The sequence below is a fragment of the Podarcis raffonei genome, chromosome 10, assembly GCF_027172205.1.
Source record: "Podarcis raffonei isolate rPodRaf1 chromosome 10, rPodRaf1.pri, whole genome shotgun sequence".
NCBI classification, from domain to species: Eukaryota; Metazoa; Chordata; class Lepidosauria; order Squamata; family Lacertidae; genus Podarcis; species Podarcis raffonei.
This window is the reverse complement of record NC_070611.1, coordinates 39,156,951-39,175,077: the sequence shown is the minus strand read 5'-3', so window position 1 is coordinate 39,175,077 and position 18,127 is coordinate 39,156,951. Positions and strand designations below refer to the sequence as shown.

Here is an 18,127-nt window from a genome sequence, read left to right as displayed (position 1 = left end):
TATCTATCTATTCTGGTCCTGCCCCCACCACTTGTTTTTCACAGCTCCCCACTTGCCTTTATTTCCCCACTCTTTTCTCCATGTTGAAAAAAGAAGAAGAAGAAATCCTTTCAATTATTTTTGTCGTTTTTGGTAACAGATTTATTTTATTACAGAAACTGAAAGAAAAAGAAGCTGCTTTGTGGAAAGCAGAGCAAAGTATCTTATCCAGGGACAGGATCATAAATGAACTGAGACTTCGATTGCCAGCATCATCAGAGAGAGAGAAAATAATAGCAGAGCTTGGACCAAAAGAAGAGGACTCTGCTGCCTCTCCTCGTGCTCTGAAAATTGCGCACCAGACAATTGCAAATATGCAAGCAAGATTAAATCAAAAAGAGGAAGTGTTGAAAAAGTACCAATACCTTTTGGCCAAAGCAAGAGAGGTATTTACAATACAAAATGCATGAGCTGTTATTGTAAACAGCCCTGGAAATTTTGAATTGAAGGGCTTTGTAGAATTTTTTTAATGAATGAATAAATGAAAAATGCTGGGTTACACAGGGCCATTTGAACTGAGCGGTGGTGGCACAGAGGTGCCATTTGGTGTTTCCAACATGACTTGGGACTGCATTATTCTGAGTGCCATTCATGGGGAAAAGTCCTGAATATGTAGCATAAGGAAGTAAAGGAAGCTAAAAGTGACTTCTGTGTTTGGAAAACTTGAAGAGTATTGCCTTTTGTTGTGGACATCCTTTTCAGTTACTTTTGCATTTAGTGTGATAAGATTAGTAACTATTTGAAATTTTTGTAGAATAGAATGGACACAAAAACAAATATATATATTTTTGCACTATTTAGGAACAAGAGGAAATTGCAAAGAAACATGAAGACGACCTCAGAGTGCTACATCAAAAGTTAGATATACATGCTGACAGTTCTTTTAACAAATTCAAGCAAACTGCATTAGTAAGTATATGTTTTGTTCATGATTTCTGCATTTGAGGATTTGGTGAATAAAGGTAAGATGGGGACAGAATTGAAATATGGTGATTTCTTATCCTTTATGGCTTGGATTCAACAAAGTTCTGATGTAAAGTAATTTGTGGAAGCTGTCTCTTTACAGCTGCCCACCCCACTGTCAAAACGCTGGTCCCATGGGTTGGAGACAACCTTGGGAATTGTTTTCTGGTTTTTAAAGAGGAATGCATATGGAGTGGGAAGTCAGCGCAGATCACTGTCCCACCCATTGAGTGAGCTGAATCAATGTCTGCTCACACCAGGAGCCCTTGGGTTCCAGCCATTGATTTCCATCAGGCTTCCACTGACTTTCTGCAGCCTTTGGGGTACCATTAGTGACGAGTTGACATATAAAGCTCTTAAGGATCTGGGCCCCAAATTTGCAGTGATGACTTCATATCCTGTGACTGTGGCTCAGTGTTTAAACCAACAAAGGTGCCTTTCTTAAGATATCATCAGTGCCATAGTGTACTGCATTCCTGATGATAGAAAAGTAATAAAACACACACTGGTAATAAAAAAGATTTCTGGAAACCATTTTTAGGAATTTTTGTAAAACGCTATTTTTAGACAAGCTATTGTTAGGGCTTCACAGCATGTGAATGAAAAACATGGTTATATTGCAAGAATTTACCAGGTAAATAGGGGCAAATGAGCCATACTGTACCCCAACTTAGTTAAGATGCAAATATATCATGCGTCTTAGCTTATACATTACATCCAGGATATGAGTTAAACAGTAATATCAAACAAAGAATGGAATATTTATTCATTAGATAACCTGTTTTGTTCCACAGGAGTTGGTGAAAAAGCCATCTTTAGCTGTCCCAGCAAATAAACATTTAATTCGTCTGGCAGAGATGGAGCAAACTGTAGCAGAACAGGACAGTTCCCTTGCATCCCTTCTGAACAAATTAAAGAAAACATCGTCCGAATTGCAGAAGCAAAAGCAGATTACTTTGGCAAAAATCAAGGAATTTGATAACATCAGGGTCCAGTAAGTGTAGATTAGAATTATACTTCATTCTGTAAATGATCTGCTGAGATCTTGAGAGTCGTCATGTTTCATTAATCTTTAGAAAACCTGGCTAAAATATATACATAACCATAGAGGTAAGCATTCAGCTTAAACATAGAGCTCATTATCATTATATAAAAATAATGGGTTATTTTTGTTTTCAGGAGTACTTCATTATACTCCTTTAGGCGCCAGGCAAAAGTGTTCCTTTTTAACCAGGCCTTTGGTTGACCTGATCAACATCCCATACCCTTTTAAAATGTGGCTCTTTGGCGGGGGGGGGGCGTATTATTGGGTTATTGCTTTTATTTTTATTTTATATACTGTGATCTTTTTATGTGAACCTCTCTGAGACCTCCGGGTATACGGCGGTATATATATTCAAATAATAATAATAATAATAATAATAATAATAATAATAATAATACTGTCTTTTAAAGATATGTTGAAAAGATCAGTTCATTGGGCAGTATCCAACTAACAGTTCTTCTTGCACAAGCCCTTTTGGCTGAACTATGGAGCTTCCTCTCCCACCAGGCCCCCCAACCTGCTCTGGGGGAACCCCAGAACATATTTATGGACTGCATGGGGAGAGGAGAGGGAGAAGAAGTTTCATTGCTTGGGCTAGTGGAACTGCTTCGTTGGATACCACCCTTTGGTTTTTATAGGATTTTGTTAAAAGAATAAAATTGGTTGTGGTCCATAGCCTGTAGTCCTATTTAGTTCAGCTTCATTGCTCTGGAATAAGCATTATGTAGACAGTATCCTTCCCTCCATAATTAACCTCTTGTCAATGCGGTTGTTATATAGTGTCTTTCCCCCCAAATTAGATTTAGGTATACATGACTGGATTGTAACTACTTGCCTTCAAATTACTGGAAGGTTTGACCAGTTGGAATCCATTCACTGGTCTCCAGTCTGTGCATCACAGAATCAATGTACAGTTGGGTGGGGAACCCATGGCCTTCTAGATGTTGCTGGACAACAGTTCTCATTCTCCTTGGCCATTGGCTTCGCTGTATGGGGCTGATGGAAACGGAGTCCCACAAGATCTGAATGGCCACAGTTTCCTCATTTCTGGGTCACATGCATTAGATTCAGCTTTGATAAACCCTATTCTAACATGAAACTTAACAAGCAGACATCTGGCAGAGCTCTCAGGATTTTTATGCTGTGGGTGGTGGCATGGACTACCCTGATGATTCTCCTCCCAAGCATATGTTTTGAACAGTAGATTTTTGAGCCACGAGGTGAAATAAAGTGAGGACATTTGTTTGTTAATGAGCTATGAAGAAAATAAATGAGAGAACACAGCTGACTTTGCTTATCACAAAGACAGTTTGACAGTGTGTTGCTCCTCTAGGCTGCTGTTGGGAATAATGTATAATTATAATCGAAACGATGCAATACTTCAGCCTAGTTAGTCCATCTGGAACTCGCTCAATTTTGCCAATGGATGTCATTATTATTTATTATTTTGCTCTGCTAGGCTTGAAGAGAAGCATGCAGCTGAAGTGAAAAAATTGAAAGATGAAGTGGATGAGCTAAGAAGTTTGTTGTCACAGATGGAGAAAGAATTACTGAATGCAAAACTGGAGCTGGAGGCCCAAAGAGAAGCAAATAATAGAGCTCCAACAACTACAATGAAAAATCTAGTGGAACGGCTGAAGAATCAGCTAGCCTTAAAAGAGAAACAGCAGAAGGTAAGCTTGGAAACTAGTAATTGGGTGTAAACCAGCTCATTTTCTCTAACAAACCAGAATTATTTCACCTTTTTTATTGTGAGCCTCTCTGCAGGGACCTATTCATTTTTCTTACATACAGTGTCTAGTATATTTTAGACACTTTTGTTTTTCATCAAATTTATCATTTTTAAGATTGATAAATATTTTTCAGGCTTTGAGTAAAGCACTTCTGGAGCTCCGAGCAGAAATGACAGCTGCTGCAGAACAACAGATTATTTCTGTAGCATCACAAAAAGAGGCACACATGAATGTTCAACAGATCGTTGACAAGCAAACAAAGGAACTGAGGGTGAGCAGGAAGTGAAGTCTTACCTATATTGGCCTGATGTGAAAGCCAGAGGGGTTAGATGTCACTGTGAGCATTACAGACACCAATACGTTGCTGTATCTTCCAGTCCTCAAATAGTACTTTTGAGTGTTAAAAGCCCTATGATGCACTTTCCCAGACACTGCTACTTAGCAGTTCCTGTTAATTTCACCACATTGTGTGTGGGCCTCCTGCACAAAATTGAATGAAACGGTGTTCCATATGACTGTGATCAAGGTACACTGATAATGTGTCTGTAATTGTAGTCTATTCCACAAAAAAACAGACTTGTGCTTCCTGGAAACCTGGCACATGGATTGCAAGATGTATAGGACCCATGGTTTTGCATGGTTTTGCATGGTTTCTTCCCTAGAAGAACAATAAATTTGGTCACAAATGTACAGAGTCAGGGTTTTTAGAACTGTGTTTTTAGTAGGTGATATCTAAGATTAGTCACATTCAGAGTAGACAAATAGAGATCATTTGACTTGTATGTTGTTTTCAGTGGATCCGTTCTGGGTTTAATTGACCATAATATCACCCAATATTAGCAAAGATGTTTATTGTCTGCCATTGTCATTCGTTTCTTTGTTCATTTTGTTGGCAGTCCTGAAATAATATATCATAAAAAAATATTTTCTTAGATTCAGTTAGAAGATTTAAATGACCAACTTTCCAGACTTAAAGATGCCCTCAAGCTAAGCAAAAATAAAGAGAATTCATTACTAGATGAGGTGGATGATTTAAATCACGAGCTTCAGAAAAAAGTTAAAGCCCACACTAAATTTCTGAGGGAGAAAGAAGAGATGGAAAAAGAAAATGAAGAACTGAAAAAGCGGATTAAAAGGCTAACCAATGCAATTCAGGTAAATATTTTTTGAATTATAAAACAAAGAACATTGTTTTGGTAGTATACAAATAAATTGCATATTTCTTGAGTCACTCGTTGGCTGGTTTTGCACTGCAGCAAATCATCTGAACGTTGTTTTTGTTCTAATTGAGAATTTTGTACACTGCATATATATCTGAGTTTGCAATATATAAATGAATTGAATAAATAAAAATCTGGCAACTATGATTAAGTGCAAATCAGCCAGCTTATCTATGTATCTGTGCTTGTGTCTTATTTAAATCTTAATTATAATCTTATTTATATAAGCATTAAACTTGGTTATTTGAATGAAGAATATTTGCATATGTAGAATGCTTGCATTATCCCTTAATGTGTGTGTGCCTGTGTGTATAATATATATAATCATTTCTTAGAGCCAGTGCTTCTCTAATTAAGAGCATAATCCAGAAAAGATAGCCACTGTGTATTTTGCATTCATTTCAATGGGGTTTGCATATCGCATCTGGTTGTGCAGTGGTGATACCTGCTAAAATGCTCCCAATGTCCACAGTCATGATGCATGGCAATTTAAAGTTAGTTTAAACCTTTCCCAATTTTTCAGGGAAAAGCTGATGACCAAAGCCTGATAGAGGAACTTCAAAGAAAAATTAAGAAGTTGGAAAGTGAACTAGGAAAGAAGAGTGATGAGTCAGAAATGAAAACCCCAAGAGAGGACAAGGTATGAGAGATGCACGACTAAAATAAATTTAGCTTACATCATTTCTCACTGTCATGTTGGGGGTTTTTTTTGGGGGGGGGGTTGCATTATAATGACTCCTTTGGTTTGTTATGAATGCAATACTTTGTCGGCAGGTTTGGGGTAGTGGTAGTTAAAGTTTTATTTTAGATCAGGGGTCAGCAACCTTTTTCAGTCGTGGGCTGGTCCACTGTCCCTCAGACCATGTGGTGGGCCAGAATATTTTTTTTTGGGGGGGGATGAACGAATTCTTATGCCCCACAAATAACCCAGAGATGCATTTTAAATAAAAGCACACATTCTACTCATGTAAAAACACGCTGATTCCCAGACCGTCTGTGGGCCGGATTGAGAAGGCAATTGGGCCACATCCGGCCCACGGCCCTTAGGCGGCCTACCTGTTTTAGATCATTGTTAATGCTAGGTTGTATGTGTGATGTGTTTTATACTGTTTTGATATTGCAAGGCTTCTTGGGTAGGCTGTGCCCCCAAAGGCAGAATGCAAATGAATGAATAAATGAATGGTCAGACAGCATGATTGGTCCTGTCGATTGGTGGATTCCACAGTGAAGAGGATAGAAAAAGCAGCAGATCAAACATTTATGCGTGCATTTATTAAAGAAAAATAAGCAGACTTAAATATGGATGTTTTCACTCTTTAGAAATAAAATTGGAGAATTTTACATTTTTGTTTTTGATCATTTTGCAGAGTTCTAAGGAAGAATTAATTAGATGGGAGGAAAGTAAGAAATGGCAGATGAAAATGGAAGGAATGAGGAACAAACTGAAAGAAAAGGAGAAGGAAGTAGAGTCCTTAGCCAAACAGTTAAACACAGTAAAGGAACTTTTTTCAAAGTAAGCTTACTTTAATTAACAAAACTCACAGCAATATGACATACCACTATTTATTGATCAAGGACATGGTGCTATAGTAGTGTATTGTATGTCTATAAGGCTGCAGACAGCACTTTCTCAAATGTAGTCCACTGGCACAGTTTTCTAGATCTCCTAATTATAGGTACTCCTGGAAAAAACTTCCTCAAGTAGGGCTGCAATCCTGTACACATTTCCTGAGAGGGAATCTCATTCAACTGAGTAGGAATGATTTCTGAGTAGGCATGCATCAGATTAAGCAGACCAATTAATCTTCAAATGTTATTTTGTATGGAAGCAAATGTACCATTATATTAATGCAAATCCATTAAATACTACAGGGCGGATAAAGAAAAAATTGCTTTGCAGAAGAAACTCAAGAGCTGTGGTGTTACTGTTGATCAGGTTGTAGGAGTACGAGCCTCTGAATCAGAGAGAGAGCTGGAAGAGCTACGAAAACGAAATATAGATTTGGAGAATGAGATTGTTCACCTAAAGTAAGAAATACTTCCAAAAAAAGTGAAATTAAGAGTGCTCTGTTTTTTATGGTCTTTTCTAAATAGGCACTTTTGATTTATTAAGTACATTTCAAGAGAGCACTGTTCCTGGAAGCTGAACATTTTAACCATTTTGAGGAATTAATACAAGCATGGCATTTAAAAATTACATTAGTTAGTTTTAATGTACACACAATGCTGGGTACTTGTTTGTTTTAACCATGGTTTTGTTCAAGAAGCAGACAGGCAAACAAGCCACAGCTTATTTTTCTAAAGCTTAGTTTGCTTTCCAGTTGTTCTTGCCTCATGACTGTAGCTTGGTGAGTGGTTGGGGTGAGTTGGCTCAACAAACCATGGTCAAGCATAGCTTTGGGGTTTGTGCGTTACTCCAAATCAATGTAACCCAATAACCAATTGTGGCTTCACAATATGGTTTGTTGGCAGAAACAAATATGGGTAAAGTAGTAAGCTGGGTTCAGATTTTCAGAAAAACCATACTTTAGCTAAACAGCTATGGGTTAGCTTTATGTACAAATTAGGCTACTCTTGATATTTTAGAGAGGAATGCTGCTTTTTCACAAACAGGTATTTCTTAAAAGAGGATTAAAGTTTTCTGTGGCACCCTCTTATTAACAAGTTCAGTGCAGAAATATGTATTTTTAGGAGTTCTGACGAAATGATTAATCGTGGTTAACTGAAAATGGATGTGAAACCTTCTGATCAATTGTTCATGGTCATGTTGGAGGAGGAGAGGGGAATGGGTAGTGTACAAGTCCGAGAGTTATGCATGTAAAACTAAAGCATAGTTTAGCATTGCACCTGAACCAGATCAATATGTGTGTGGATAAATATATTTTATGTAATGCTGTAGGATAGCATGTGCATTATAGGAAAGCTGGTGCATATCTAATGCTACTCATCTTTACCCATGTTTAAGTAGAATAATTATAAAAATGTAAATCGTATGTCAAGTCATGCACTGGTTCTCCAATCTCACATGCTTTTTATGCAGGACACAGTATGCTGTCCCTCGAGATTCTGTTGTGGAAGATTTACACTTAAAAAACAGATACCTACAAGAAAAGCTTCTTGTATTGGAGAAACAGCTTTCCAGAGACACTTTTTCAAGACCTTCGGTAGGTTAATCCATTCTTATTACTTGAATTATGCAACCGTGTGTGTGTGTATACATTCAACTTGTAGCCTTTATTGTGTAAGCTGTCTTGTTTCTGTTCTTTATCTCAGCTGATGAGAATTTTAATGCCTGTGCAAGTGCTGCAGAAACCGGGTACTTAAAGCTTTGTAATTCTGAACACCAATGGGTCGGTACCTGGTTGTTTTGAAATGATAGCATTGTAGTAACATTAGGAGAACCTTCAGATTTTATATTGCAAGGACTGCAGTGAGAAGATTGAAGCACCAATGCCTGTCTTGAGAGGTGATGAGAAAGCATATAAGGTCCTGTAATGGGGGAAGTATTACTGCCTCAGCAGGCTTAGATAAAAAGGGAATTTCAATTCCATCTCCACTAGAGAGATACACTGAACTTAGTAACATCTGAATACCCCCACTTAAAGGTATGAACTTAGTGGAAGTGAAAAATGCAAATTCAGAGTAAGGCACTTTTTAGAAAAAGGATATAAAATCAGTGTCAGTGTATCCTTATGTTATGATGCAAGCACATATTGTGCAGTTTTAACCTTGCTATTTCAAGAACCAGAAAAGGGCACTAAATGATCAGGGGTTGGACCCAACTCGCATCTTAAGAAAGGTTAAAATGTTTGGGGCTTTTAAGTTCAAAAAGATGGCTAAAGAGAGTATGATACTGATTTTAAAAACTTGTTAACGTTATGAAAAAAATTAAATTATGAAAATTTTATCTTCCTTCATAATGTTATAATTCAAGGTTGTACAGTTAAATTGCTGATGTGGCAGTGTATTCAAGAAAGACAAAAGAAAATACTTCTTCAAACAACTTGTGGTCTGCTTATAGTAGTCATTACTGCAATACAGTGATAATTGCTAGCTTGGATAATTTGAAAAATAATTAGACAAACTCAAAGGTCTGTTTAGTGGCTCTTTTGTTACGACTAAATGGAAACTTTAGTCTCCAGAGGCAGTCTGCATCAGAGTATTAGATGCGGGGACAAATAGTGAAGTACCTACCAAGAGCATCTGACTGGTTAAAAACAGAAAGTTGAACTAGATGGGCCACAAAGTTCTGTTAGATTTAAGGACAGGAAAAGAAATTCCTTTTTTTATTTGAATATGGCAGCTTAGTTTAGAGACAAGTGGAAGCAGAGGATGAATTAAGCTTTAGAGAACTGAAACCAGATAAAATTGATGTACTGAATGAGTTCACATCATCCTGATTTGCATCTTGTTTCTTGTTGCAGTTAAGCTATATTCCGATTAAGTTACATTAATGTGAATAGGTGTCATCCTTCCTTTACTATCTACTACTTTTCTTTCTATGCAACATTACCTCTTTCTTCTGTATCAGAGTTCTCCATGTGAGACAGCTGCATTGGCTAATACTTCTCTTACTACTAACAAATTCACTAAGCACAAACATCTGAAATACCTGCCTAAGAGGACTCTGTTGGGCAACACCAAGTCAAGACACCACGCTTTTGATATGACTAACACAGATGACGATGGGCACGATGAGGGGACACATATTAGAGACAAATCCCATCAGGCTGCCAAAGGTGTTGCTGTCAGTGGAATTCCAGAACAGCACTTTGAAAATGGGGGAAATCGAGTGGATTTAGAGGCAGCATCAGAAGGTAAAAAGAGCAACTCTCCAAAAACGAGTTCCATTGAAGAGAATGCAGAACAGAAAAATGGTTCTGCTGAAGAAGAGAAAATTGACCAAGAATGTGAAATAACCAAAGGAGAAACAGAAGAAACTTGCAAGCATTCCAGTGGCAGTGGTGGTGGTGATGGAGATGAAGGTGGTGAAGAGGAACAAGAAAAAGCAACAGGGCATGAATCTTGTTCTGATGGAAAGAGCTCCATTCAGCCTAACTCGGAGGAAGCTGCTAATCAGCCCAGTGATTCCGATACAGAAGTTGAAAAAAATAATGATGAGATCATGGTAGAAGATGCCCATGAGAGCCATCAAGCTGAGCGAGAGAGGGCTGACCTGACTGCAGAGTTTTGTGAAGTTCCTCAGGTTTGCCAAAAACAAGAACTCCCTGCTTTTCCCCTTTACCAATCCTTTGTGTAGCTGATCCTGCTTGAAGTATGTCATGTAGTGAAACCCCGTTTCCTAGTTTAACCTACAGCACCATCATAGTAAATGTCGACACCTGAGGCTTTTTGCTCTAGAATACAAGTGCATAGGATGAAATAGGCTACCACAACATCCAGGACGGTGAAGAAATGTAAAAAATTGTACTAAAATATGAGCTTGCACTTCTACAACAGAAACATTCCAGCATATATCCTGAGCGTTGTTTCTGGTTCATTGTGAATGTGTCTTGTTGCTGTTGCTTGTTCAAGTCCTATATGTTCAGTCATAGAATTGTAGATTTGGAAAAGGGGCCCCTCCTGTGATTAGTCACTGGGAGGGAAGTCGGAAGGGGCCCAAACATCTAGCCTCCATATCTCTGCTGCATCCCTGCCACCTGGCCTTACCACCTTCCATGTGTTGCATGTGCACCCAAATAGGGCTTGAATTTATTTGCTATCTGTGCATATAATACTACAAGTAGTTATTTGCCACCATGAGCAGCATATTAGCATACAGTTCTGTGCATAGTGGCTAGCTGTACAAAGTAGTTAATATTTTCGTAACAGAACCATGGCAGGTGTTGCAGTGAGTTGAGCTCAAATCAAATATTGCTGTTAAATTCTGGTTGAATTCAGTGAAACAGTACCCATGGAATTATCGAGTGAATAGGACCCAGGATTCACTACTATAATGCATCATGTGTATGTGACAGCTGCTGTTCATTCAAAATATATCTTGTAAGTCTGTTCACTGGGACTATTCTTGGAAATGGCTTCTAGTCCATTTCCAAGCACAATTCAAACTGCTGGTACCTTTAAAGCCTTAGCAGTGAGCAACATTTCTTTTTGACAAGTGTTGTATCAGACGCCATATATCAGTGACCAACCCAAAGACAAAAATGTTATGGATAAACTGATCAGGCATTTACCAGAATGTTACAATTGCATTGCTATTTGTCAAGTGAAACAATGCAAATATTCAGCATTTTGATACTAATCTTTCTCCTTTTCTGCTTGCCAAGACATCAGGATTAGGATCAGATGATCAATATCAAAAAGAACAAGAGCTTCAAAAGGAGAACCTGATGCTATCATCTGAAAATATGGAATTACGATTCCAGCTGGAACAGGCCAACAAAGACTTGCCAAGATTAAAGGTATATTTTTTACATTCAATGTGTTGACTGGTGCCATGGAATGCCAATGTATACTTTGGGGTTCACGAGTCCTTTCATTATGAATCATTTATATGATAAGTCACATATATAACCTTCATTTACCCCAAACAGAAAAATTCATTAGATAATAATGGTTCTGATCAATTATTTTCAGTGTAAACTGCATAATTTTTAGAGTATAGTTTTCAGCTGGGTAAAACTATTTTATTCTCTTTAGAACCAAGTAGCTGATTTAAAGGAAATGTGTGAGCTCCTGAAACGAGAGAAGGCAGAAGCTGAGCGGAAGCTAGGCAATGTCAGAGGGGTATGTATTAAACATTGTGGAGCTTGAATTTTAAGAACAAGTGTAAACCAAATATTTTGTTTCCTTTTTCCTAAATCATACTTATTTTATAGCTATTAACTATTCACACCAAAAACAATATGAAATGTTTAACTTTGGGAGTCACATACGCCTCTGCTTCAAAGAACGCTGTGTACCAGGATTAAAGTCAATGTCACTGTGGCAACTGAAAGGGAAATTTCCAAGTGAGTAAAAAGGGAATGCAATTATCTGCACTTTTCTGGGTATGTGACTCTGGATGGATGAGTTTCAGGGCTAGAACTTTCGAGCCAAGTGTTGAGGAGTTTTCTTGAGTGCATTAAGATTATAGGGAACGTTTGGCTTTTGCATGACCAAGTTTATCATTCATAGATAGATGGATGGAGGTGGTCCTGCAAAAACACCATTCCAGCTTGCCAACCCTTGATAACTAATGTTTCAGAAAAAGCTAAAGATTCTGTGAGAACTAAATGAAAATGAACTGGTGCTGTCTAATAACTCTGGAGTTCTTTGACATGAAAATGACAAATACTTCTTTGTTGTATAGTCTGGAAGAAGTGGGAAAACTATTCCAGAATTAGAGAAAACAATTGGCTTGATGAAAAAGGTTGTGGAGAGAGTTCAGAGAGAAAACGAAGAGCTTAAGAAAGCACCTGGAGTAGTCTCCAATGAAAAACTGGCCAGCCTTGAACAAGAAAATGAATATTTAAAGGTAACATATTCCCTTTCGAAAGCCGTATGATTTTGTGTGTTAATATAAAAATTAAATGTATATAAGATCCATGGAAAGCTCAGTGTAGGATTCTATTTTAAACTTATTGGTGATTTTTAAAGAATTACACACAGCTGTCTATAAATTGGTGCGAGTTTTTTTCATATACTTAAATGGGCAGTGCTTTTTCCAGTTTGTAGCAATATCAACATGACAGATAACCAATACCCTTTTTTATTTATTTCTGAATTAAGTCTGAAATGGAAAAACTAAAAGTTCACCTTGGAGGGGAATTGAGTATGCGCTATGAACTGAAAACTAAAGGCACAGAAAAGATAATTGCTGAAAATGAGAGAATCCGGAAGGAGCTGAAAAAGGTACATCTGTGAAAACGTTGATATCATGAAGTATTCTTATTATCATTCAGTTCTTCTCTCAAAAGACAAAGGCCTTCTAGCTTAGAATATCTAATATAACTTTTTAAAAATTCCTTGTTACAATGGATCCTTTGGGGCATAAAAACCCTGGCATGTTAAAGCATAGTATATAGCAAGTAGGAATTAACACTCTCCTTTTGCCCTTCCCTTGCACAACAGCTTCCACACTTCTGTTTTATTCAGAGCAGGGTTCTTCATTACATCTGAAACAAGCTAATATGTTTTTGTATTTACTAATCAGGAATGAAAGATGGTTTCTGAGATCTAAGTTTGTAAGCAGGTATTAAAACAGTTTCTCATTTCAGATTTAATGAACAACTCTAGTTTGAACTGAACGGTGCTTAAGCTGATATAAGGTGTAGGCATACCCTGTCTTGAAAAAATCCATCTGAACCAGTTCAATGCATTCAATATTCTTGGGGGGTTTTTTGTTGGTCATTAGGAAGCAGAGAATTCAGAGAAGCTGAGAATTGCAAAGAATAATCTTGAGATAATAAATGAGAAATTGACTGCAGAACTGGAAGAGACCATAAGGAAGTTAAGCTTGGCAGAAAGCAGAAACCTGCAGCTTGAGGGAGCTGATGGCAAGGGTGGGAAATCCATTGTGATAACAAGGTAAGAACTTGAAGATTAATTGGATAGCTTTGCTTGTCTGTTTTCCTCATTATTGCCAATAAACGAGACTTATTTTCAGAATAAACATTTTTTGTACATATCCAGTATATATGAGTCTTGTATACAGTATACTTATTTAGTCAGTCATACATAATCGAGTTAGGAAAGTGTATAAATGCTGTTTGCAACAGCAGCTGACTGTTGTTAGACTAATGTGAATAATATAGTGTGCAATAGGAGTTGATTTCAGGTTGCTTTTATTTTTATTAAGTGTCTCTGTGGTCCATTCACACGTTACACATTTGTTAAAAGAGGACATACTTTGGGACTTTTTGATAGTTAAATTATCCTTAATTTGCACTCCAGTCAAGGAATATAATAAACACATTGGCTATATCAAACCAGGCTCTGCCTAGTCCAGGATACTTTGCAAGTTTCCCAGCAACTAACAGGCATCAAGTGGTCCATAGAAAATGGTGTGCTCATGAATACTCACCATTATATAGATTTCTTCTCATATTGTATGTATTTTTTTTGAACTTTGAGCAACAATGTTGGAAAGAAGGAAAGTGTCCTTTTTTTAAAAAAAAAACCCACCATCACCAATTTGATAAAGCATCATACAGGTTTCATATTTACTGAAGAAAATGGCAAAAAAAATGCCGACCCTCCTTATTTATATCTTCTCCCACTTGTGAATTTCATTAGTTGGATGTTTCTGCTTTGTATATTAATGGAAAAATAAATGCAAGTTGCACAAGTTCCTTAATGCAAAATTTGTAAAGTGTGGTGCCTTAATATAATTTGTAGATCAGCAAGTCTTGACGTATAAAACATCTTTCCCATACTGTTTTGTAAAATGATCCCTCTTTGCTGCACTCCCTTGATATAGCAGCTTAAAGTTTTATTCTAACTCTAGAAACGTTTTGAACAGATCTTAATTTTCTCTTTCAGAATGTATGAAAATAAGATGAAAGAAATGGAAGCTGATATTGCCAAAAAAACTCAAGCCATTAGTGATCTTAAACAGGCATTACGAAAATCCACAGAGAGTGAAGAAAAAAATGAAAAATATATTGAAATTTTAAAAGAACAGGTAAGTAAACATGATTCTGGGTGTAATTTGCCAACCATCTTTAATTTATATTTTATCTGCAGAATTTTAATGCACAATCTACCTTTTGTTTAGGATGCTGTACTTTCCTCTCCTCTACACATCTAGAGGAAAGGACTTGCATTTGGAATAGCACCATCTCCTGTTTGTGTCACGTCTTCTGGCTTTACAAAGGGTTTTTTTAAGAGTCCCTTACAGTTTTATTTTCAGCAGGCTTTTTAATTCATTAGTTTTTAGATTTTTCTTTCCTTTGGAATCAGGTGTGTACTACCTGTTCTTGTTCACATACCAAACCACAAACCCAGACAGCACAGGAGCTGAACTTCGCCAGATTGCCTGTAGCAGAGCAAAGAACCCAGAACACAAAGACCTAGAAATTTCTAATGTTAAAAGTATTTTTTTCTTTTCTTCTATGTAAAGGTTGAACTTCTCAAACACTTTCCTGAGGGTGCCAAAACAGAGCAAGGGCTTGCCAAAGAACTTCAGCTTCTCAGGTAAAGCAAAGAAAAGCTTGTTTCTTCTACAGATCTACATGGAAAAATATTGAGGACTATTTAGATCTTTGTCCTGTTTTATGCGGTTGCAGATTAACCAATGATCGTTTGGAAAAGGAAAAGGCAGAGTTAGCTTACCAGGTGGAGAGTTCTCGAAAACAGACTGAAGTTAAGGAAGATGGTGGATTTGCAGCTGGTAACGTTTAAAATACTACAGATCAAACCTACCAAAGACTTAAATATAAAGAAGCTTTAGCAGAACTTCACTCACACAACAGGGCTGTCTAGCCTTCTGAAAAGCTACTTCCTAGAATCAGGGACATATCTGAACAATGCTGAATGAAGTGTGGAAGGCTAAAAGAGGGAGGAAATGGTAGACGTATGTGAGCAAAAGTGCCTTCCACTCAAGCAAGGGAAGGATTAGGACTTTTGACTAATAGGTTTTTGAATGTGAAGTAAATTACAGTAAGCAGTATCTAAGTTTTTGTAGAACCATTCTCCCAGAATATCCAGTTTTTGTCACAAAGCAACTCAGGTGAAGCTCTACAAAACCTGGGACTCCCCGGTTTTATTTAATGATAAAACTTATCTTGAATTGTCATGTAAGGACTTTATTTACTCACCTGGCTGGACCAATGAAATGGCTTCATTTACTCCACTTGTATTGGAAACTTTACATTTATTGAGGGAAATCACATTAGATTTAGAATATTAAGTTTCAGGAAAATGAGAACAGAACACTGGAAAGTAGTGGTAGTTTTTACTGTATTCTGAGGTTATACAGCTATAGCACATAAGGCTGTTAACTGGCATCTAAAACATATTGAGTATTATCTACATGTCTATTGAACTGCCTGTGGTACAAACCTAGTAAACACATGAGCAATTAGACTATTTGTCTGAAGATGCCTACCTATGCTTATGTAAATAAAGGTGACTCCCTATTTACGTGGGGGTTGCACACACAAAGTTGTGTAAAATGGAAGCACCCTTGATAGGAGTCCTCAGCCAAGGTCTGCTGTCCCTTATGCTCACAGGAGTCAGAGGGGTGGCAAAGCAGGCACAGCTGACATGTATGGGACAGCAGAGCTTGGCTAACCAGATGCTCCTATTTCTGGGTACCGCTTCCAGGTGCCTTGCACCGCAAGCAAATCAAAGGTGCATAAATGGGAAGCTGCCTGTAAATGTTTGTAGTAAATTATTTAACTTTGTAGCAGTAGAGAACAGACTTTCTAGCTTGTAACTTTTTTGGAATCTTCATCACACACATACATATGGAAAATCTTCCATTTGAATCCCTAGGGAAAGATGGAAACTATAAACTACTGGCAGAGGTAACAAGCCTCAAGACACAGTTGAAAACCTCTGATTTAGAACAGCAGCGACTTCATGTAAGTCTTGTAAATATTCCAATTACTTCCAGATAAGTATCTGTTGATTGAGAAGATTTTTCAGAATGTGTTTTAGCTATCATTACCCACAATTTGAGGCAAGCTATTAACAGTCATTCCTTGCTAGATATTTCACCTGCCACTCACAGGTTACCTATTTCCTATCAAGCTTTTCAAGACAGGTGAAATTTCCCCATATTGGATTGTAGATTCCCAAAGGTAAGATACTAAACAGTATGGGCACAAGCCAGCAGTACCAGATATTTTTAACCTAATTCTGTGGAAAAAATAGTAAAACTGTCCCAAGTGCAAAGCTTTGGGGTTTTGAGAGTAGATCTAGCAAGAAGAAAGACTACGAAGTTCCAGCAAGCAGAGAAAACGGCAGAACAAACCCAGAGCTTGTCTATAGGAGCTAAGGCAAGGCTGTCTCCCACAGATACATTTCTGTATTTCTACTGTCCTACCTAGCAAAGTGAAGAGAAATGAACCCCCTGAAGATTCACTCCATGTTGCATCCATGTTCTTAAACTCGGAGCATGAGCTAGCCAGACTTCTGGGTCCCATTGATTTTAGTGGGCAAAGAGCTGCATTCTTACATCCCCACTAGAATCTCTGGGATTTAAAAGTACTTAACTTTGGCTAGATTGTGCCCATTATGTTTACGGCCTACATTTTACATCAAAGCCCCAAGCGAAAGATGAAACAATGCACATGTATCTGAGATGAAATTGTTAGGATTTAATGTGTAAGGATTTATTGTGTGAAATTTTTGCTGTTCCTCATTAGGAAGAAGTCAGAAAGCTGAAAAATGAACTGGACCACTTTGATCCATCCTTTTTTGAAGAAATTGAGGATCTAAAATACAACTATAATGAAGAAGTTAAAAAAAATATTCTCTTGGAAGAGAAATTGAAAACACTTTCTGAACAATTTGGTGTTCAGGTAGATATTCCAGCCAGAGTTTCTATTGATTAAATGAAAAAGTACAGAATGTTTTTAAAGAAGACCTGAGGCTTGGCACAGAAAAGAAACAAGAACATTCTTTTGTCAGGGGTCAAACAAGCTTTTTTTATACTTTCTCAGAAATGTGTTTCAGCTCTTGCCAAAGCAAGCATCTCCATGAGCTACTGCTTGTTTTCACTTCTGCAAACACAGGAGCAAAAGTAAGGACTAAAGGTATAGTACTAGTACACTGTTGTTTTTTGTGCTAATTTATTATATAGTCAGTATTATATTTTTATAGATCTTACATTGATGTGCTTGCAGTGAAGGTATAAAACTGAATGCAGTTTAGAAATTATTTATTTTTCTACATTTGTTCATTACTAGTGTAGTATTCAAACAGTTTAATGCTTATTTACCCTAAAACTGACAGTCCAGAAATATGGGCTTTATCTAATAAAATATATACAAACTTGCTAAACAAGTTTACTTCTCATTTTTTGCGTTTCATTAGTACGACTGAATTTTAGTTTCATTATCAGAAGCGACTTTACGTAAAGCTGCCCTAACATCATTTAAGCAAACAATGTACAGTAGTATTGTAACATATGCATTTCAAAAGAAATTTAATTTATTTTATTTAATTTAATAAATTTA

At 37.2% G+C, this 18,127-nt stretch overlaps 1 protein-coding gene across 11 annotated transcripts in view; it reads left to right on the top strand.

Moving 5' to 3' along the window:
- CEP290 (centrosomal protein 290) overlaps positions 1-17,954 on the top strand; it is a 44,921-nt gene extending 26,967 nt beyond the window's left edge. For 4 of the 11 annotated variants that reach the window (XM_053406753.1, XM_053406761.1, XM_053406755.1 and 1 more), the window contains 20 exons: positions 156-425; positions 841-948; positions 1,797-1,996; positions 3,507-3,720; positions 3,914-4,051; positions 4,714-4,935; positions 5,524-5,640; positions 6,368-6,513; positions 6,873-7,028; positions 8,041-8,164; positions 11,288-11,422; positions 11,661-11,747; positions 12,313-12,477; positions 12,732-12,854; positions 13,357-13,529; positions 14,484-14,625; positions 15,064-15,137; positions 15,230-15,333; positions 16,440-16,537; positions 17,315-17,954. In XM_053406753.1, the coding sequence (XP_053262728.1) occupies positions 156-425; positions 841-948; positions 1,797-1,996; positions 3,507-3,720; positions 3,914-4,051; positions 4,714-4,935; positions 5,524-5,640; positions 6,368-6,513; positions 6,873-7,028; positions 8,041-8,164; positions 11,288-11,422; positions 11,661-11,747; positions 12,313-12,477; positions 12,732-12,854; positions 13,357-13,529; positions 14,484-14,625; positions 15,064-15,137; positions 15,230-15,333; positions 16,440-16,537; positions 17,315-17,503 (2,985 nt within the window). In that variant the 3' untranslated portion in view covers positions 17,504-17,954. Of the gene's footprint in view, positions 1-155; positions 426-840; positions 949-1,796; positions 1,997-3,506; positions 3,721-3,913; positions 4,052-4,713; positions 4,936-5,523; positions 5,641-6,367; positions 6,514-6,872; positions 7,029-8,040; positions 8,165-11,287; positions 11,423-11,660; positions 11,748-12,312; positions 12,478-12,731; positions 12,855-13,356; positions 13,530-14,483; positions 14,626-15,063; positions 15,138-15,229; positions 15,334-16,439; positions 16,748-16,779; positions 17,029-17,314 lie in introns of those variants that run through there. The other 7 variants (XM_053406757.1, XM_053406756.1, XR_008332528.1 and 4 more) reach the window with 6 other exon arrangements.
- The last annotated feature ends 173 nt before the right edge of the window (positions 17,955-18,127 follow it).